Here is a 22,649-nt window from a genome sequence, read left to right as displayed (position 1 = left end):
GATAATCTCTCTCCTGGTGTATGCCATTTTGATGTATGGGAATATTCTTTAATGTATTGAGATTACTACATACCCTTTGTTTTATAATTTTATCTTTTATTTAATATAATGTGAACTTCATTTTTAGTGACTATAAGATCAAATTGTATAGCAAAATTCAGCTAACATCAATCAATTCCTGTTAGATATTTAGGCTTTATTAATTTTTTTGCTATATATTTTGTGCAATGTCTGATTAACTCTTAAATTCCTAGAAGTCCAAGGAACAAGCATTTTCTAAGAGAAAATTTTATGAGAGTAGATCTTAAAAGTTCTCATCACAGAAAAAAACTAAAACTATGTAAGGTGATATATGTTAACTAAACTTATTATAGTGATAATTTTGCAAATATATACATATATCAAATTGGGCTTCCCTGGTGGCTCAGCAGTAAAGAATCCACCTGCAATGCAGGAGACAAAGGAGATGCAGGTTTGATCCCTGTGTTGGAAGATTCCCTGGAGGAGGAAATGGTAACCCACCCTAGTATTCTTGCCTGGAGAATCCCATGGACAGAGGAGCCTGGTGGGCTATATTCCACAGGGTCGCAAAGAGTCGGACACGACTGAAGCGACTAAGCATGCACGCATGCACATATATCAAATCATTATGTTGTATACCTTAAACTAATACAATTAGTGTCAAAAACTATATATCAAATATATCTCAATAAAACTGGAAAAACTCAATAAAAAAAAATAAATGAATGTAGGTAATTAAAATTTAATTTAAAATAAAAACTTTAAATTTTGGAATAGTTTTAAAGAAAAGTTGCAAAGATAGTACGGAGTTCCCAAAGAGCCCATCCTGTTTCCTCTGTGACTAACATCTTACATTAGTATGGTGCATTTGTCACAATTAATGAGGCAACACTGATATATTATTATTAGCTGGTTGACACATTATTATCAACTAAGGTCTATACTTTGTTCAGATTTCTTTCTTGTTTACCTCATATCCTTTTTCTGTTCCAGGATCCCATTCAGTATACCACATTACATTTAGTCATCATGTCTCCTTAGTTTCATTTTGACTATGACATTTCTCAGACTACTTGCACATAATGTCAAGGATATATACTATCAACATGGTTCATAACTGTTGATGTTAGTCTTGATACCTGGCTGAAGTAGTGTTTGTCAGTTTTCTCTACTATAAAATTACTGTTCTCCTCCCTTTTCCATACTGTACTCTTTAGAAGGATATCACTAAACACAACCTACAGTTAAGGAAAAGGGAGTTATGCTTCACCTCCTTGAGAGCAAAGGAACTACATAAATTTGGAATTTTTCTACATGGAAGACTTATCTATTCTCTCCATTCATTTATTCAGTCATTTACTTATATCCATGTGAACTCATATTTATTTTATACTTTGGGTTATAATCCACTATTTATTTGCTCAAATTGTTCCAGCTTTGGCCATTGGGAATTCTTTCAGTTAGCTCCTGTATCTCTCTGAGATACCCTCATTATTTTGTGTATGATTAGTACTTTCTTACTTTCTGGCACTATGAGAAGATCTAGGCTCATCTTATATATTTCCTGCCCCAGTCCTAGAATCAGTCATTTCTCTAAGCATCCATGGTTCCTTTTCTTGAAGCATGATATTAAAAACCAAGATCTGGGTATAAAGTGTGCATGTTGCTACTGGAATGTCATTTCTAGCTGACAGAGCAAGAAAAAAAATGTGTGTATCTAACTTGTGTATATATAAATACCTACATATATTTCTACATATATCCACTTGTAACTATATTAAACTAAATATGAGTTCATACTGATGTTTCCAACTCTGACAGCCATCATCTCACAGATCATTGTAGCCTATTCCCTTTGTTTATCTGCAATGTCCCACTCCAACAGTGAGAAAGTAGGTTCCTACCATCTGTCATTTATTTACATAATTGTTCAATTCCCGTACATATACATAGTTGTTTCAAAACCGCTAATGTGTATCTCCATGGGAAACAACTTGATCAACAGTAGTACAGTGCTTATGTGCTGTTTCTTTTGTCTTTAATCTTAGAACCACCCACCAGTCTTCTTTGTCCATGGGATTTTCCAGGCAAGAATACTGGAGTGGGTGGCCATTTCTTTCTCCAAGCGATCTTCCCCACCCAGGGATTGAACCCGGGTCTCTTGCACTGCAGGCGGATTCTTTATCAACTGAGCTACCAGGGAAGCTCAGCCTTAGAGCCACCACTCATTTTCAAAGTTACATAGGTCAGTATATTTTCCTCCACTTCCTTCAGTGAGGTTGTTTCAGACATCTGTGATACAATTAAATTCTTTCGTCGTAGTCTGCATTCCATTCTGGAATCCCCTGGCCTATTAAATGATTAAATTTTTTTTTCATATATTAAACGATACTCTTGGTACTATAATGTTCTATAGGCTTGTTAAATGAATAGCATCATATAGAACACAATATCATAAAAGAACTTTGCCACTGTAAAAAATCATCTGCTTCACTTATTCAACCCTTCCCCTACTTCGATCCCTGGCATATTGATCTGTTTACTATCTCCATACTTGTGCCTTTTCCAGAATATCATATAAATAGAATCATACAGTATGTGGCCTTTTCAAACCAGCTTCTTTCACTCAGCAATATGCATTTAAAATTCATCTTGGTCTGTGCATAGTTTGACAGCTCATTCCTTTTTTATAGTATTCCACTGTATGGCTGTATCACAGTTTGCTTGCTGCTGCTGCTGCTGCTAAGTCACTTCAGTCGTGTCCGACTCTGTGTGACCCCATAGACAGAAGCCCACCAGGCTCCCCCGTCCCTGGGATTCTCCAGGCAAGAACACTGGAGTGGGTTGCCATTTCCTTCTCCAATGTGTGAAAGTGAAAAGTGAAGTCGCTCAGTCGTGTCCGACCCTTAGCAACCCCATGGACTGCAGCCTACCAGGCTCCTCCACCCATGGGATTTTCTAGGCAAGAGTACTGGAGTGGCTTGCCATTGCCTTCTCCGCACAGTTTGCTTACCCATGCATTTATTGAAGGACACCATGGTTGCTTCCAGAAACAATGATTATGAAGAAAGCTTCTATAAACATCTCCTTGAAGGATTTTACATGGATATAAGTTTTCAAATGAGTGTGAATACTTAATACTGCATGTGTAGATTGTATGAAAGAGCATGTTTAGCATTGCAAGAACTTTCCAAACTCTTTTCCAGAATGGCTGTACCATTTTGCATTCTCATCAGTAATGAATGAGAGTTCCTGTTGTTTTGCATCCTCAAGAGCAATGGGTACGGTCAGTTCTTTCTTCCAGTAGTCATGTATGGATGTGAGAGTTGGACCATAAAGAAGGCTGAGCACCAAAAAATCAATGCTTTTGAATTGTGGTGCTAGAAAAGATTCCTGAGAGTCCCTTGAACTGCCAGGAGATCAAATCAGTCGATCCTAAGGGAAATCAACCTTGAATATATATTGGAAGGACTGATGCTGAAGCTCCAACTCTTTGGACACCTGATGCAAAGAGCCACCTCATTGGAAAAGGCACTGATGCTGGGAAAAACTGAAGGCAAAAGGAGAAGGGGCAGCACAGGATGTGATGGTTAGATAGCATCATTGATTAAATGGACATAAATTTGAACAAACTCTAGGGCACAGTGAAGGACAGGGGAGCCTGGCATGCTGCAGTCCATGGGGTTGCAAGGAGCTAGACGTGACTTAGTAACTGAACAACAACAATAGGAGGAAATAAAAATTTAAAGAAAGGATCTTGATACACAGTGCTACATTTCTCTTCAGAAAGTTTGTACTTATTTCTCTGAAGTAACTTGTTCCTAACTCTATTGTTCCCCACATTTCATCAGGCACCAGTCATGCTGATTTTTATGCTTGTTGACAGTTCCATTCTCTCCATTCTGAAAGCCACTCCCCTGATTCAGGCTTTCATTACCTCACACCGGAACTAAACACAACAGCAAGACTGCTTGTTTCCTAGACTCCAGTACCTCCTTGTTACATATCCCAACCATACAATGCAGCCCTAACAAAACAAAACAAAACAAAAAGATGTAATCTCCCTTTGACAATTTTTATCTTGGTAACTTTTTCTTTTCAATAACTATGAAGTAAAATTTAAAACCCTCACTCCAGTATTCAACATTTCTTTAACCAAATTTCCCTTTAATCTTCTTTCTGATTTCCCTGCACTGACCAAATTAGTCTTTTAGCCATTCCTTTACATTTGGAAGGCTTTACTTCTTTTATTTTCCTCAGTTAGTTCTGAGTTCAAAATGATAATAATCAAAGCTTTTGCCTAAACTTACTGTATTTTGATTTCTCTTTTACTTTCTATATACTCAATACTGCAAAATACTTTATTCAGTTCAGTTCAGTCGCTCAGTCGTATCCAACTCTTTGCGACCCCATGGACTGTAGCACACCAGGCTTCCCTGTCTATCACCATCTCTCGGTGCTTGCTCAAACTCATGTCCATTAAGTCGGTGATGCCATCCAACCATCTCATCCTGTCGTCCCCTTCTCTTCCTGCCTTCAATCTTTCCCAGCATCAGGGTCTATTCCAAGGGGTCAGTTCTTTACATCAGGTGGCCAGAGTATTAGAGTTTCAGCTTTAGCATCAGTCCTTCCAATGAATATTCAGGGTTGATTTCTTTTAAGATTGACTGGTTAGATCTCCTTGCAGACCAAGGGACTCTCAAAGATTCTTCTCCATCACCACAGTTCAAAAGCATCAATTCTTTGGTGCTTAGCTTTCTTTACAGTCCAACTCTCACATCCATACATGACTACTGGAAAAACCATAGCTTTGACTAGACAGACCTTTGTTGGCAAGGTAATGTCTCTGCTTTTTAATATGCTGTCTAGGTTGGTCATAGCTTTTCTTCCAAGGAGCAAGCATCTTTTAATTTCATGGCTGCAGTCACAATTTGCAGTGATTTTGGAGCTCCCCAAAATAAAGTCTCTCACTGTTTCCATTGTTTCCCCATCTATTTGCCATGAAGTGATGGGACTGGATGCCATTATCTTAGTTTTTTGAATGCTGAGTTTTAAGCCAGCTTTTTCATCCTTCTCTTTCACTTTCATCAAAAGGCTCTTTAGTTCTTCTTCGATTCCTGCCATAAGGGTGGTGTCATCTGCAATCTTGATTCCAGCTTGTGCTTTATCCAGTAGTCAAATTTGCTTTTCTGTTGTTTAATACTATTCTGTATTATTCCCACTTGCATTTTACTACCTAATCTTAGTTAATAAGTATATTCATCAGTGTAACTGAAAAGTGGTACTTTAAATCATCTGCTTCTTTTATGTTTTCTCTAAAGACTTGGCAAAGTACCATGTATAACAGAAATTAAATAAATGTGAGTTGAATGAACATGTGAAAAAAGTAATTTGAAATATTTTATTTAAATTTTTATTACACAAAAAATATATCTTCACTGTGGAAAAAAAGAAAAGTCTAGAAAATATAATTCAAAAAAGAAAAAATTTAAATAAATCTCCATACAATTCCATTATCCAAAGATAATTACTATTAACATCTTGGTTTTACATGTAACATACCATACTTTTTCCATACATGTATGACATTTGATTTGAAGTGATGACTATGGTTTGTAATATGAAATGTCTCTTAAGTTATGTACCTTCAAAATGTACCTCAAGGGGCTTCCTGAGTAGCTTAGTAGTAAAGAATCTGCCTGCCAATGCAGGAGACACCGTTCCATCCCTGGTCTGGGAAAATCCCACATGCCGCAAGTAATCCTATAGCCCACAACTATTGAGTCAGTGCCCTAGAGCCCAGGAACCAAAACTCTTGAGTCCACATGCCACAATTACTGAAGCCTACAACCCTAAAGCCCATGTTCTGCAACAAGAGAAGCTATCACAATGAGAAGCTGATGCACTGCAACTAGAGAGTAGCCCCTGCCAATCACAACTAGAGAAAAGTCCATGAAACAACAAAGACCCAGTACAGCTAAAAATAAATCAATATTTTTTAAAAAAGCATTTAAGAAAAAAGAGAACAAAAATTAACTATAAAAAATAAAGCATACCTCAAAAGGTCAACTGGACACACAAAATTTCTTGGTCAAGGTGCATAGCATCACACACACAGAAGTATACCAGTCACTTGAAGTAAACTTGGTATTTCTGATTCCCAGTTTAGAGATCCTCCCACCAAATCCTACTTCCTCTCAACCTTTTTGCATATTTTCCTTGACATGCTGTCCTTTATCCAACAATTCAAGGATTATGGAATCATGACAGAATCCCAAGAAAGAAAATGGATATTAATTGTTTTCTCCTCTCTCCATCATTGAGAACTTGAGTGATTCTACCACAAGAGGTATTTATATACTTGATAGTTTTACAAGTTTGAAATACACACACACAATTGTATATAAGTGTATACATACATATACTTTTCCCATTTTGAGGTAGGCTCAGTAAATTTTCTGAATAATTTGGTATAATTTTCTTAGGCTGTGTGGTGGATAGTCCAGCTGCAGGCATAGCTCATTATTTTTTAAAATATGCTTGATTCATACATCTTGCAGGTATACTCAGCTATGGCTTAAATAAGTGGTAGCTTTCAATTTAGTTGCAATTGTATGGTTTTTCAATTGAACAAAGTTGTGCCCAGAACTTCCCGGAGGATGGACAGTAGGTTAGAAAGTTAGGCATCTGTAACATTGTTTGGTTAAAAAAAAAGGCGGTGTGGGGCTTCCCTGGAGGCTCAGTGGTAAAGAATCTGCCTGCTAATGCAGGAAACACGGGTTCAATCCCTGATTTGGGAAGATTCCACATGCCAAGGAATGATTAAGACCATAAGCCACAACTTCTGAACCCACATGCTGAAACTACTGAAGTCCATAAGTCCTAGAGCCTGTGTTCTTCAACAAGAGAAGCCACCACAATGAGAAGCTTGTGTACTAGCCTGTGCAACTAGAAGTAGCCCCTGCTTGCCGCAGCTAGAGAAAAGCCGGAATAGCACAGCCAAAAATAAATAAATAAAATTATATTAAAAAAGGAAATAATCTAAATGTTCAACACTATGTAGAACTGGATAAACACTAAATTATTGTATGCCTGTTTAACAGAATACTATGAAGCAGTAAACAAGAATTTTAGAGATCATTATATATATAATGGATATATAGCGGAATATCTATGGAAAACATTAAGTGAACAAAACAAGATTCAGAAGTGTGTATTGTAAGCTGTCATTTATGTTAAAAAGGGAAAAAAATAGACATGTACAAAATTGCTTATATAGATATAAACACTTCTAGAAGGAGACTTAAAAATCTAATAACACGGTTTACTTATAAGAGGGGTTCTGGGTGTTTAGTGGACAAAGTAAAAGGACATCTTTCACTGCATTTTAAAAATTATTTTTGAAATGTGAACTATGTGAATATATTAATTATTCAGATTTTTTAATATGAAATTACATGGTCTAATAAACTAACAGTTGGAGAAACCCGAAGACAGTTTTAAATTAAATGTTTCCAACTGTTATGAAAGAGAGATCAAATACTGAAGCGACTTAGCAGCAGCAGCAGCAGCATGCTAATGGCTGAAGTATTATATCAGTTTACCTGATTGATGAAGTTCTTTTGCCATTGAGTGTACCATGGAATCAACGTGATACAGCGGGAAGAACATGGGTTTGGGGATCAGGCAGAAATAAATTCAAATCCTAGCCTTTTACATTTTTTGGCCTTGTTGGGCCATATATGGGATCCCAGTTCCCCAACTAGGGATTGAACTCCCACCCCATGCAGTGGAAGTGCATAGTCCCAACTACTGGACCACCAGGGAAATCCCATTCAAATCTTAGCCTTTTAGTATACTGGCTTTATATATTTGGGTAAGCTATTTAACCTTTTTGGAGTTTCAATTTTCTTATCTGTAAAATGGGTGAAATCTTGATTGGGTTATTATAAAGGTTAAATGACATAACACCCAACTGCAACAAATTTGTTGCTTTACTTATCCTTCTCTCCTTACATGGGTGAACTGAACTGAGATGAACTGACATGCAGAAATTATATGTCCTGGGAAACTGCAGGTTGCATGTTAAAGTACCACATGTATCTAAAGGCCCTGTATCTACAATTTAGTTGTCAATCTCATATTTCTTATGAGGAATAAAGTCTTTTATTACCTCATAGTTTAAAAAATCCTTGGGCTATACAGTCTTCCCTTTTCCTTCTGTCTGAAAGATGATCAAAACGAAGACAGTGCTTTGGAACACATTACAACTACACCTTAATAAATATTCCCATTGGTTTTCTGTGGGAAATATTTTATTCTAATGTTAATTCCCAACAAATATACTTTTAAGAGGGATATTGTACTCCACTACTTATTTAGCATTTGAAAAATCAGTGTATTTCTTTTTTTCTCCCAGTAGTAAATATCATCTTAATATATATCAAAACCAAGGTTACCCATTAAATCACATTAATACTTACTGATATTTTACCCTGAATAAGACTTTTTTTTTTTTTTTTGCTGCACAGCACAGCCTGTGGGAATCTTAGTCCTCCTAGGGATCAAACCTGTGCCCCCTACATTGGAAGGCAAAGTCTTAACCACTGGACCACCAGGGAAGTCCTGAGTATGACTTTATATATTCGATAAATGATATATATACTCGATATGATGATTTTTCAATTAGTTTTCACATTTGTAAAACCACAAGAATTTTGCACACATGGAAATATTAAATTATATTTAATAAAGACTCTTTATAGCAGTCACCAAAATCTAGGAGACTGAGAGGTCCTAACTCCAATACTGACTGTCAAACTACTGACAACAAGTGTCTTAGGTACAGTTCCTGGTGAAACAAAGGTCATTGCTCAATCGTATTTTCCCAGTTATACTCAGGGTAGGTTGCTAGGAACTATGTAGAGAGTATATTTTTCTTTCTTAAATATACTGGGGGAAATGTATATATCCAGATTTTCCTTCTGTCTGTCCTTGAGATTCATTACATTTGTTTAAAGAGTTTGTTCAGGGAGCTTTATCAGAAATTATATTTGTATTAGTGGTAAGAATGACAAGCAGTTCCTTTGTAGTGTTGCACCAGCCAATACCTGTTTTTGCCTAAGGATGTAGCCATACCAATTCTGGATAATCCAGCTTTGATGTGGGTTGGGCAGTGCTGGGTTTCTTTTGTTGGTGCTATTACTTTGAGTTGTGACCTAGTCACACATGCCTACTGAAGATATAAGGTAATTAAGCTCCATAACTTCTAACTAAAGCCAGTGTACCTGGCATTTTACATCAAAACAGTTTTCTAGAAAAGATACGTTTCCCCCACTTTCTACGACGTACTGTCTAGAAGGAACATTTACCTAAAATGTGTTCATGGAAAATAGTCTCTTTTAGGCATGTGGAATGCCAAAGCAAGCATTTACCAAATGTTCACAATCTTCAAAATGCTCTTTAAATAAATGTTTGGCAGAATTTATTTTTAAAAAGTCATTTTCAAAATAATTTTTGGTAGAATTTTTAGATTCCAGTTCTAAAGGTGAAATATTAAAAATTACACAATCAAGATATACAAAGCCCTTTGTTAAAGCTGCAAGAGAGTAGCCAATACCAAAGCTTTTGTTTTTAGCCAGTCTCTCATGGTTAAACTCATGGACATTCTCTGGGTCAAAGAATATTCGCCATTCAAGCTTTTAAAGCCCTTATTATTGACAAAGGCGATGCTGCTGCTACTGTTGCTAAGTCACTTCAGTCGTGTCCGACTCTGTGTGACCCCATAGACGGAAGCCCACCAGGCTCCCCCATCCCTGGGATTCTCCAGGCAAGAACACTGGAGTGGGTTGCCATTTCCTTCTCCAATGTGTGAAAGTGAAAAGTGAAAGTGAAGTCGCTCAGTCGTATCCGACTCTTAGCGACCCCACAGACTGCAGCCTACCAGGCTCAACCATCCATGGGATTTTCTAGGCAAGAGTATTGGAGTGGCTTGCCATTGCCTTCTCCGGACAAAGGCGATAGAGAGAGATAACAGAGGTAAAGAGAGAGCTCCTTAAAGCTAAGGGGAGAAGACCCCCCCTTAGCTAGTCTTGTTTCGCATCACAGAGACTTGACAAAAATTAGTTTGGCTGCCAGGAGTAGGTGTAGGACTCCGGAAAAGTGACTAAAAAAATGAGCTAATTAAGCACCTTAAGTTGTTAACAATTTATTCAAAACAACAAGTCAATCAGGGAGGTACTAATATCATCCGCATTTTGCAGACGGGCGAACTGAAAGTCACAGAGATTAAACAACTAACGCAGGGAGGTCACACAGCAAATAAGTGGCGGCACTAAAACTCGAAACGGCGCCAGAGCACGCACTCTGAACCATTGCGTTCTGCCCCGCAGTGTGATTCCGCACGCTGTCGCGGCCTTCCCACCCTCCTTCGTGGGACAGTTCCCAGTACTGAGGCATGGCGCTGTCCAGCCCTCAGGCCCGCCGCCTTCAACAGGCAGGAGAACGTAGCCCCGCGGGGCGACCCCGCCCGCAGATTGTACAACAGCCGCGCCCAGCCACGTTCAGGCAGGCAGGCTGGCCGAATCGCCTCCCGGCGGTCATCCTCAGCAGCCTCTTTGGTTCCCTTAGCTCGGCGGTCTAGGCTCAGATCGGAAAGGCTGGTGGCACGCAGCCGGAACGTCCCCACTCACTCGCCTGTCCTAATCCCCTATTCCCACCCAAAGAGCCTGAAGCTGAGTTTATACAGCCTCACCTGTCCCAGAGGAGGCGACCTCTCTAGTGACTGACGCACCGCTTCTCCAACCAGGGATTGGCAGGAAGGTGGAGCCTAGCTGAGACTGATAGCTTCTTCCCTCCAATCCCCGTGAAGGAACTCTCCGCGCCTGGCGAAGAGCGACAGGTGGGAGCTGCCTTACCTCCGAGCCTCTTGCACACTTGACCTAAGAGCCTTACTAAGCCCTGGGTGAATTCACTCCAAATCTCACCAATTTTTGCAGGTGGTCACTTCAGCCGTCATTTTAATCAAGAGTGGAAATTCCCCAACCCTTTCCCGTCACCTCAGATGGGGGCGGGATGAATGGTATCCTTACTGACCAATTGTATCACGCGACGTCCTGTGACAAAGTGACCGACACTTTATGTCGCCAATGAAGTTTCCCGTTGTTTGGGGTCACTGTGACTGACCACAAGGCCAACTAATCCACTTTAAGGTCGTGAGACGATAGTCAGAGAAATTGGCCAATAGACATAGGAAAAGACCGGAAGTCAGCGCGTGGGGAATAGGAGGCGGGTGTTCGCAACCGCCTAGGCCTGCGCTGGTCAACGCAGCTTGAGGGCCGCGAGCCAGCGAGCAGCGCGTGACGAAGAGCCTGAGCGACGGGTTGCCTTGACCAATGATCTGCAGCCGCAGGGGAGCTGCAGCCAGTGGCGAGTGTAGGGGGCGGGAGGCAGCATGTTAGGCAGTGAGAAGTTAGTGGCGCTGCTGGGACGGGGGGGAAGGAGACGCTTCTTCCTCCTGCTGCTTCTCTCGTTCTCGGGATCGGCGGCGGTGGTGGCCGCGGCCGCGAGTGACTCGGCAGCGTCTCCGGCTCCGCGTGCGAACCATGCTGACCGACGGCGGAGGCGGCGGCACCTCCTTTGAGGAGGACTTGGACTCGGTGGCTCCGCGATCCGCCCCAGCCGGGGCCTCGGAGCCGCCTCCGCCGGGAGGGGTCGGGCTGGGAATCCGCACTGTGAGACTCTTCGGGGAGGCCGGGCCGGCTCCGGGAGTCGGTGGCGGCAGCAGCGGTGCAGGCGGAGGGGACGCGGCGCTGGATTTCAAGTTGGCGGCTGCTGTCCTGAGGACCGGGGGTGGAGGTGGTGCCTCTGGTAGCGACGAGGACGAGGTGTCCGAGGTACGGCTCTAGGACCCCTGCTCTCCACAGGGGAGAGCTTGAGGCACGAATTCTCTCTGGGCCGGCGCAGGGCTCGGGCCACCCTCCCGCTGCCCAGATGGAGTCGTTCACTGTCAGCGATCGGCTCCCTGGCTGCAGTGGTGGCGGTGCGGGCCTAGTGCGCCCTCGGCTTACTCTTCGGCTCGAGTCGGACCGGTTCCCGTCACCATCCATAGACCCACAATAGGGAGTTCTTTGGTCTCTGAGCTTCGCGCGGGAAGCGGGACTCCTCGGGCACCTCCCGCCCACCCCGCTTTGGCGACGGGGGTGGGGGCGGGGTTTTGCCAGAGTCCCTGCCCTTGGTACTGAGAGAGCGGGACAGAGAGGGTGAGTGAGGGTGAGAGACAGACAGAGAGGGCTGGCTTGCGTAAAGAGCGTTGCCACCGTACTGTGTCTCTCCTCTTGAGTTGAAGGATTGGGCATTATTTGCCTTATGCCTTGTGTGCTTAGGGAGGGTTTTTAATTCCACTTTGGTCTGAGACAGGTGAGTACTAAGGAGCTCTCTGCTTTTGCGCTGAAAAATCACGTGGGTCCTTGCACCTGGGACTTTGTGTGAAGTTAGACAGGAAGAGAAGGTTCCAGTGCTTGTTTGGGCTTCGCAACAGCTGGATAGCTCAACTCTGGAGATTTTTAGGCTTGGAGAAGATGAGGTCCTCTTTGGAAACCTTTTGCAGTGAGGGAAATTTGTAATCAAGACCTTCATTCCTTTCAGCTGTTAGGCGCATACTGGACATTTTTAAGTCTAGGCAACCTGGAATGGGAGGCATCAACTTTTGGGCTCTAGGGCAAGGACATATTTTACGTTTGTACTTTCTCCCCCTGACTGTGGCTTTGTTATAGTTCTGTCCTGTGGTGACTGTTGTTCTAAGAGTTCAGAGTATTCTATTTTGATTCTAAGGTGCCTGGTTCATCCCCTATAACCAGTTATTTTAATCTCTGATCTTGGTCTTAAAGTACACGGGCTTCTCTGTATGTACAACTATCCTGGCTGTTGTATTGAGAGGAATAAGGAGAAACTGTATTTGTGGGTTGTAGAATACAGTTAGTGCAGTCTTACTATTCTTGATCTGAACAGGAATTCTTTTAGTTTTTTCGAACCATAGTATTTTGCTTGGAATAAACTTTGTGGGTTGTAAAGGAGACAGTTCCTTGAATGTCTGTCTTTGAATTTCACTATAAGAGAAATAACTTCTAAGCCAAGGTGGTACAGGATTTTGAGTAGGCAGTTATGGAGAGTGTCTCTGGAGCACTTCCACTCCTGGGCTTGTGGAAGGCTTTCATTTAGACTTTGAATGAAAATTGATGCGAGATGAACCTAGAATATAGTTAACTTTTTACCTAGGAAGTAAAGATTAGAGTCTGTTTTTCTTTGAAACTTGTTAGACTGAAAAAGTTTGCTTTGGTCTGAATGTGATAGAAGGATGATGTTCTTGATTTTCGGGACCATTTTTGCACAGTTTTCATTGATGAAGTGAGAGATCACACATTTGTTTTTACTTCAGTAGTAGTCTTAAATTTCTTCAGAGGTAGAGTGCTAGTGAGCCTCCATAGTTATGAATCTCTAACTCTATGGGCTTGTGTGTTATATCTGGAGAAATGAGCTTTTGAAGTAACCAATTTTGCAAGACTTGTTCACACACACAGATTATTTCATTTGGAGTCTCCACACCAGACTGCTAAAGCTGTGAGCAGAATTCACACCTTTTGTGTGATTTTCTTTGGTGTTATCATAGAAATTATTCATGATTCCTTCAGCCACTTAGGCTAATGGTAGAAGAACCTCTTATTCTTCTAAATTTTCTGTGCTTAAAGAATTTATATATTAAGTGTATATGGGTAGACATCACTTTTGGATAGAGATTTTTAGAGTACCCACAAACTTGAGCCTAGTCTAAGATAATGCTCAATATGCATATAGATTCTTTCTTAACCTGAGGAGAAAGGAAATTTTGTTTTTATGTCCTATTCATCCATATCATATAAAAAAGAAATTCCTGGAATATCTAGTGTATGTTGAATGTGTGGTAGGGTATAGTCTGTGCCTTTGTGAGTGAAATGACCTTTTTTTCTCAAGCAGATTTCTTGGATTTTCTCATTTCTCTCTAACAAGATGATAGTCTTCTCCCTTATTATTACCTTTGAGTTTCATTTAGTGTAAAAAGATCATAAGTAATATTCTTCAAAAAACACTCACCCAACTGACATTTGATGAATAATAGTAGAATTTTTATTTTCATTATACCTAGATGTTTTAGAACAAAATGTTTAGAATGTAGACATTCAGAGAGAAGAGTTTGTGAGTGAAGTTTGTCTTGTTCCCCCAGAGGGGCAGGACTAGGTGAGAAATGAATAAGAAATATGGAGGCTTAGAGCATTTGCTCTAGAATTAGCTGAAGGATTTTGAGTAGGCAGTATATATTTGGTATACAAAGATATAAATCCTTTAAGGTTCTCTTTTGTATACATTGTTAGAGCCTACATCTGAGGGAAAAAAAACAAAGTACTTTCTCTTGCTGGCTAAGTCAAAAGACCTTTTAGTTTGAAGAAGGGGCTTGGATCTTTTTGTAAATTTCTTACATTAGAATTGATTCTTGTTGTTTTAAACATTGGGGTGGATACCTGTTTTGTATTTCTTCAGGCATGTTGAGCATGTTCATTAGCTGTCAAGGCCTTGAACAGAGGAGTCAGAACTTGCCCTGGATTCTTTTGAAATGTACCCATTTTTCAGAATAGAAGGTTGAAAATTATTTAAAAACCAATTTTTAAATGTTAATTTTAGATTTGTAACTTTTTTTTTTAAATTAAGGTAAAAGGAAAATAAAATTCTAAAGAGAGGGTTTTGGTGAGGTTTCAGTTCAGTTCAGTTGCTCAGTCGTGACCGACTCTTCGCGACCCCATGAATCTGACCTTTAATTTTTCTGTGTTAAGAATGTATGCATATACTGTATGTATACGTGTGTGACATCTTTCTTTTAAAATTAAAAAAATAATAAAGTAATATAATCTTATGGTTAAAAGTTCAACAGTGTAGATAGTAGATATAATATGAAAAATAAAAAGTTCTCCTCACCTCTACTGACCCTTCAGATCCCACTCAGAGGTAATGAGTATTACAGTTTTCCTTTCAGTAAAATTTCTAGGCCTGTATAAGCCAGTGCATATATGTTTACCTGTTCCTTTACATACTTAAAAGATTAGAAATTAGAAATCAGAAATCATTGCAATTAGAAAGCATTGTTGAGGCTTTTTTTATCTGAGGCAGAATCTATATTTACAATTAGGTAAAAGCAAAAGAAAATTGGGTTTAACATTTTATAGCAAATTATAGCAAAAGCTTTGTAGGGAATTTTTTTTTTTCCTGAAAACTATGTTAAGAGTCAAACACACAAGCCATACAGAGGTTCCTTCTGATTTTCTCTAATAGGAGATGGATCATTTCCTTTAGAGTTATTTACAATCTACTGTGTGGAGCAAAGTTTCTCAACGGCAACGTATCGAAATTTGGAGCTATATTAATTCTTTGTTGTGAGGGGTGCCCCTGACTTTAGCAGCATCCCTGTCCTTTACCCACTGGATGCTGGTAGAACACACCTAATTGTAACAACTAAAAATGTCCTTTGTTGTTGTTTAGTCACTAAGTTGTGTTCATCTCTTTTTGCAACTCCATGGACTGTAGCCTGCTCGACTTCTCTGTCCATGGGATTTTCCAGGCAAGAACACTTGAGTGGGTTGCCATTTCCTTCTCCAAGGGATCTTCCCCATCCAGGGATCGAAACCGTGTCTTCTGCTTGGCAGGTGGATTCTTTACTTACTACTGAGCCACCAGGGAAGCCCCAAAATGACCTTAGACAAAGCCAAATGTCTTTGGGGGCAAAATCACCCCTGGTTGAGAACCACTGGTCTAGAGGCCCACTCTTATCTGGGATGGCAATTTTGTCATCAGTACTGTATATTCAAAGTTCAGGTAAACAAGGTGAGTCACTGCTTTTAATAACATCTCTGGGCTTATGTTCATCACAAGAGAGAGATTGAAAGAGGGTGGGTACTGACAGGTTTAATGTTATAAATTTTCCATGATGAATTTATAATTTTAGGAAACTTTAAAATACTATGTTGTTGTTGAAAAATTCATTTATTGCCCATGAAAATGAATTTCTAAGAAACCTTTATGGGGACTTTGTTAGAGGTAGAAAGGCTTTATTCCATAAATTATCAGCAGCAGTGATAAAGCAGGGTTTTCCAGGTGGCACAGTGGTAAAGAACCCACCTACAAATGCAGAACATGCAAGAGATTCAGGTTCAGTCCCTCTGTTGGGAAGATCCCTGGAACAGGAAATGGCAACCCACTCCTATATTCTTGCTTGGAAAATTAAATGGACAGAGGAGCTTGGTGGGCTACAGTCCATGGGGTCGCAAAGAGTCAGACACGATTGAACTCACACACACACACAGTGATAAAATAGGAAATATACCTTTGTATTCTAGTGAGCAAATTTTGGAGACATGAGAATGTCAATTGAAGGAAAAATTACATATTATGACAATAACAAATTTTTTATATTACATGAGTACCAACCTTGCACAAGTCTGATTCTATAAAACCTTCAGACTTTACATAAAATGATTCATTGATGAGTATGGTTGTATGAATGGTGGGTCAAAACAGAGTTGATTAGGTATGGGTAGAGGAAAACCTTATTGTGAAACTTGAAGTATGTAGAGATTTTCTTTTGGTTATTATTTAGTACCTTTTGATAGGTGATTTATATTTGCATAGTTCATAAGACTAATAAGGCAAACACAGTAAAAAGGTCTTGACCTGCCCTTTATACTTTTAATGTCTTGATGTCCTTTCAGAATATCTTTATGGAAATACAAATGTGTAGTTTTATTTTCCCCATTGTTATACAAAAGATAACATACTATTGATGTGAGATTTTTAAATGGTGAATTTGATAAGAATTTAGACTTTCTATCTAATCAAAGTGATAAAACATGTTAAGAATGAAGCTTTGGAGATGAGTTTAGGCACATTCTTTTCTGAGCCTATCTAGTGATAGAAAATCAATTCTGGCCTTCTGATTCAATGAGATAAGATAAATAAAATTTTAGTATTAGTCTTGAGTTGGCAAGTAAAAAGAAAAGAAATGAGGAGTCTACTCCTTTTTCTTTTTTGGCAAAATTTACCTTCCTACAGAACCAAAGTTTTAATAAATTCTTTATCTTTTTTTCAATGCACTATAAATAAACTCTTCCAATATATCTTCTTGGACATTATTATTTCCAATTTTCCTTTCCTGTTGCTTGTCTGTATAGCCACAGAACCTTCATGATAGTCCTATCTCATCTCATTTTTAGGTAACTGCTACCATTTATTGAATGCTTATTATATTCCAATACCATATTATATAAGGGCTTCCCAGGTGGCTCAGACAGTAAAGAATCTGCCCGTAATGCGGGAGACCCCAGATTTGATCCCTGAGTCAGGAAGATACCCTGGAGAAGGGAATGCAACTCATTTCAGTGTTCTTGCCTGGGGAATTCAATGGACAGAGGAGCCTGGCGGGCTATAGTCCACGGGGTCCCAAAGAATCAGACACGACTTGAGCGACTAACACAAACACCATAGTATATTCTTCAGTTATTTTATTTAATCACTCAACATCCGTTTGAGATGGGTATTATCTACACTTTCATAGATGAATAAATGTAGGTTCAGAGAAATGATCCATCCAGAAAACAACAAAAATGGTTAGTGTTATTTATACAGCTAGAAATCAATAAAGCTAGGATTGGAATCCAGAACTCATGCTATTTCACATTAAGAAATAGACAAAGTTTTTGGTTACCAATGCTCTGCCTCCAATAATTACTTGCTTAATCTTTATTGAAGTTTTATGAATCTATAATGAAATCAGAAAAGTAAGGACAATGTAGTGAAATTCTCATAAAGCAGTCTTTTCCCACTTTTTTCTATTTTGAGTTAATGCCCTTTTTACTGTTATGAAAAGTAATTTAAAAAATATCTGTGTTTGACAAAATATCAAATTAGAAAGTTCATGTTAGGACTCTGGGTAAAGCCTCAAAAGTCTGGGAACCATTGATCTGAATAACTTGCTCAGGATCACACAGCTAATTTATAGTAGAAAATAGGTCACGTGACTCCTATTGTAGTTAACTGCTGTATTGTCCTGCTGACTATTTCTCTTCTGACGCATGAATTTATTAATAATTAATTGCTTAAGAAATGCCTATGAGCTTCCCTGGTGGCTCGGATGATAAAGAATCTGGCTGCAATGCCGGGAACCCAGGGTTTGTCCCTTTTGGGAAGATCCCTTGGAGAAGGAAATGGCAGCCCACTCGAGTATTCTGCTTGGAGAATTCCATGGACAGAGGAGCCTGGCAGGCTACAGTCTATGGGGTCACAAAGAGTCTTGACACCACTGAACAACTAACACTTACTTAAGAAACACATGTCTCAAACTAGCATATAATCTGTAGTTGACCTTGTTGAAAAGCTTTTATATTATATAATGAAATTGATGACTACCATGTGAATCAATATATTTTAAGAATGCAGTCAAAGGTGTACCATTGGGGATCAGAGGAACACAACTTTAAGGTAATTTTGTCATTACTCTTAAACCTGAAAAGTTCAGGCCTTCTTATTATTCATTTTAAGAGAATTAAATATTAAAAGTACCAATGAAAGGCAGATACCCAACTTTGCACCTTTGCCACTGTAGGAAACATTGGTTTTAATTTGTAAAAATTAAAATCTGTGTGCTGTCTTATAGTTACTTACAGTGTACAGTTCTTGTGAATGAAGATCATTTGCCTTATGATGGTTGACAGGTTTACCTTTTTTTCTAGTCAACTTTACCTAAACTGGGAGGAAAGTAAAGTTGTATATAAAGCTTTTTTATTTGATAAGCTGAAATTTAGTAACAGTTTATCAAAGAGTACATTATGCTCTTCCTCCACTATATATTCTTCTGTTCTCACAAAGTTTTCCCCTTAATGGATGCTGCTTTTGTTAGTAAAAATGGGTTTTTTTGTTCGTTTTTATGTAGATAACCCACTGTATCCTAATGTTTTGATTCACCCTCATTAGTTTGCAGTTTTGAAAAAAAGCAAGTAAACTCCCAGGGATTAGCCCCAGGAACCAAAGAGCTGAACAGGAGAACAGTTTATTAAGTTGTTACGATGCTATGTGATGAGGACAGTTAGGTTGCGAACAGTTTTTTAAATTGTGGTAACATATGCATAACAAAATTTGCCATTTTAACCGTTTTTTTCCCCAGTTGTGGAGAAGGAAGTGGGAAATGGCAACCCACTCTAGTATTCCGGCCGGGGAAATCCACGGAGAGAGGAGCCCAGTGGGCTGTGTACAGTCAGTCCCTGGGGTGGCAAAATAGTCGAGCACAACTTAATGACTAAACAACAAAGTCACAAGTACTGTTACCTTGGAAATTAAAATCTAAAACTTTGGCTATATTTCAGTAGCATACACATAACTTACTAAAACTGAACAGAACCATTAAAATTAATCTTGCTGTATATTTGCAGAAAATAATGAATTGGTACTTGAGTTGAAAAAAGTTGCCTTTGATGTTCTGGTTGAAAAAAACTTACTTTGTTTTAAATATGTTTGTATATGTTTCAGTACATGTATCACATATGTACTAAACTAAAGTGATGAGAATTAACTTTGTATTTACTTTGTAGGCGTTATTATGTAAATATGCAGACAAAAGTATTTTGGATTGTGTGTGAGGTGAGTTTTTTGTTGGATCCAGCTTATAAATATGCCAATTATATACCCTGATATACTTGTCTGATTTGAGTGTGTAAAATGAGGACTCCTTTTTACACACTTAACAGAGAAGGAAAAGGGCTAAAAAAAAATTGTTAAAATATGTGCAACAGAAGATTTACCTATTTTTTTTGTCACACCGAGCAGCATGTGGGATCTTACTTAGTTCCCAGACCAGGATGGAACTCACATCCCCTGTGGTGGAAGCAGGAAGTCTTAACCACCCGACTACCAGAAAAATAAAAAATTTACCATTTTAATCATTTTCAAGTGGTTATAAGTACACTCACATTGTTGTGCAACCATTACCACTAGCCATCTCCAAAACCTTTTCCTCTTCCAAAACTGAAACTCTGTACCCATTAAGCAGTAACGCCCTGTCCTCCCTTCTCCAGCCCCTTAATAATCACAATTAACTTCCTTTTCTGTGATTTTGCCTACTCTAGGTATCTCAAATAAGTGAAATCATTCAGTTTTTCTGTTTTTCTACTTTTGGTGATTGGCTTATTTTACCTAGCATAGTGTCTTCAGGGTTCATCTATGTTTGCAGCATGTGTGAAACTTGTGCTGTGCTTAGTCCCTCAGTCGTGTTCGACTCATTGCGACCCCAATGGACTGTGGCCCACCAGGCTCCTTTGTCCATGGGGATTTTTCAGGCAGGAATACTAAAGTGGGTTGCCATGCCCTCCTCCAAGGGATCTTCCCAACCCAGGGATCAAACTCAGGTCTCCTGCATTGCAGGCGAATTGTTTACCATCTGAGGGAGGAGGGAAGCTTGTGTGAAACTTAACTGAATACTATTCTGTTGTTACGTATGTAACATTTTTATTTATTCATTCATCTGTTGATGGACACTTGGATTGCTTCTCTTATCTTTTGGCTTTTGTGAATATGCTGCTGTGAACATGGGTGTATAAATACCTTTTCGAGTCCCTGCTTTTGATTCTTTTCTGGTATATACCTAGAAGTGGGATTGCTGGATCATCTGTTAATTCTATTTTTAAGTTTTTGAGGAACCACAATACTGCTTTCCATAGCAGCTATACCATTTTACATTCCCACTCGCAAAGCACAAGGTTTCCAGTTTCTCCATATTCTAGCCAATCTTCTTGTTTTTGATTTTGAGACTAGTCATCCTAATGGGTGTAGTTTCAATTTGTATTTCTCTAATCATTAGTGATATTGAACATCTTTTCATGTGCTTCTTGGCCATTTGTGTCTCTTCTTTGGCAAGGTGTCTGTTCAAATCCTTTGCCCTTTTTTTGGCCACATCTTGCAAGTTGTGGGATCTTAGTTCCCTGACCAGGGATGGAACTGGCCCCACCCACCCCCACAGTGAAGGTGCTGAGTCCTAACCACTGGATTGCCAGGGAAATTCCTCCTTTGCTCATGTTTAATTGAGTCGTTTTTTCATTAATTGTAAGAGATCTTTGGATGTTAATCCCTTTTCATATCATATATATATATATATATATATATATAATTTACACATATTTCTCACATTCCATTGGTTGCCTTTTTACTCTTGTTCTTTTGTGCTTAAACAGTTGTGATTTATTTGACTGCATTGAGTCTTAGTTTGGCACGTGGGATATTTGTTGCATCATGCAAGATCTTTTGTTGGGGCAAGCCTACTGTAGTTGTGGCATATGATCTCCAGGGCACTCGGGCTCAGTAATTGCTGTGCAGGAGCTTGGTTGACCAGTGGCACGTGGGATCCTTAGTTCTGCAACCAGGGATTGAAGGTTTTATTTTAGGGACTTCCCTGGTAGACCAGTGGCTAAGACTCTGAGCTCCCAATGCAGGGGACCTGAGTTCATTTCCCACTGGGGAACTGGATCCCACATATTGCAACCAAAAAGTTCACTTGCTGCACCTAAAAGATCCTGCATGCTGCAGCAAAGATCATAGGTCCCATACCCCAACTAGGATCCCGCACAGCCAAATTAATAAATAAAAGTATTTTTAGAAAGGTTTTACTTTAGATGAAGTTCAGTTTATCTAATTTTTTCCTTTATTATCTGTGCTTTTGATTTCATATCCATAACGTGCATGTGTGCTAAGTTGCTTTAGTCTCACTTACACTGTTCTCTATTCAGTAGCTATTTACTGACCATCTAGCGAATGTCAGGCACCGTGCAGAACAACTGGGTATAAACAATGGTGAAAAAGACAATCATGAATCTTGGCCTTCATAGATCTTCCAGTCTAACTGGGAAGTGAAAGTGAAAGTTGCTCAGTTGTGTCCAACTCTTTGAGACCCTATGGACTATAGCCTGCCAGGCTCCACTGCCCATGGAATTCTCCAGGCAAAAATAATGGAGTGGGTTGCCATGCCCTCCTCCAGGGCATCTTCCTGACCTAGGGATCAAACCTGCACCTCCTCCATTACAGGCAGATTCTTTACCCCTGAGCTGCTGGGGAAGCCCATAAAGTTGTTGCCAGATCCAATGTCTTGAAGATTTTTTTCCCAATGTTTTCTTCTAAGAATTTTAAACTTTTAGCTCTTACATTTAGATCTGTGAGCCATTTTGAGTTGATTTTTGTATATGGTGTAAGATCAGAGTCTTAACTGTATTCCTTAGCTTGTGGATATCCAGGTTTTCCTGCACCATTTATTGAAATGACTATAATTTCTCCTTTGAATGGCCCTGACATCCTTGTTGAAATTAATTGGTCATATGGGGGAGGGTTTTTTCTGGACTTTCTGTTTTATTTCTTTGGTTTTTATGACTGACTTTATGCGGGTATTGCACTGTATTGATTGCTGTAGTTTTTGTGGTTAAGTTTTGAAATCAGGCAGTATTAGTCCTCCAACTTTGTTCTTTATCAAGATTGTTTTCGGAGGAGGAAATGGCAACCCACTCCAGTATTCTTGC

The 22,649-nt window shown here is 39.4% G+C and overlaps 1 protein-coding gene and 1 pseudogene across 6 annotated transcripts in view; one reads left to right on the top strand and one right to left on the bottom strand.

Moving 5' to 3' along the window:
- Positions 1-11,066, bottom strand: part of LOC129558508 (uncharacterized) — a 64,147-nt pseudogene extending 53,081 nt beyond the window's left edge. Inside the window, exon 1 of the transcript XR_016038133.1 lies at positions 10,775-11,066. The product of XR_016038133.1 is annotated as an uncharacterized LOC129558508 (transcript). The remainder of the gene's footprint in view (positions 1-10,774) is intronic.
- Positions 11,067-11,477: 411 nt separating this feature from the next.
- ANKHD1 (ankyrin repeat and KH domain containing 1) overlaps positions 11,478-22,649 on the top strand; it is a 110,212-nt gene continuing 99,040 nt past the window's right edge. For 4 of the 5 annotated variants that reach the window (XM_055430979.2, XM_088838617.1, XM_088838615.1 and 1 more), the window contains exon 1: positions 11,482-11,915. In XM_055430979.2, coding sequence (XP_055286954.1) covers positions 11,625-11,915 — 291 coding nt within the window. In that variant the 5' untranslated portion in view covers positions 11,482-11,624. Of the gene's footprint in view, positions 11,916-22,649 lie in introns of all 5 variants that reach the window. The other variant, XM_088838618.1, reaches the window with a different exon arrangement.

The sequence above is a fragment of the Moschus berezovskii genome, chromosome 8 (genome assembly GCF_049115385.1).
Source record: "Moschus berezovskii isolate FMDL1 chromosome 8, NW_MosBer_1.0, whole genome shotgun sequence".
Classification (NCBI taxonomy): Eukaryota; Metazoa; Chordata; class Mammalia; order Artiodactyla; family Moschidae; genus Moschus; species Moschus berezovskii.
This window is presented reverse-complemented; position numbering and strand designations above follow the sequence as displayed.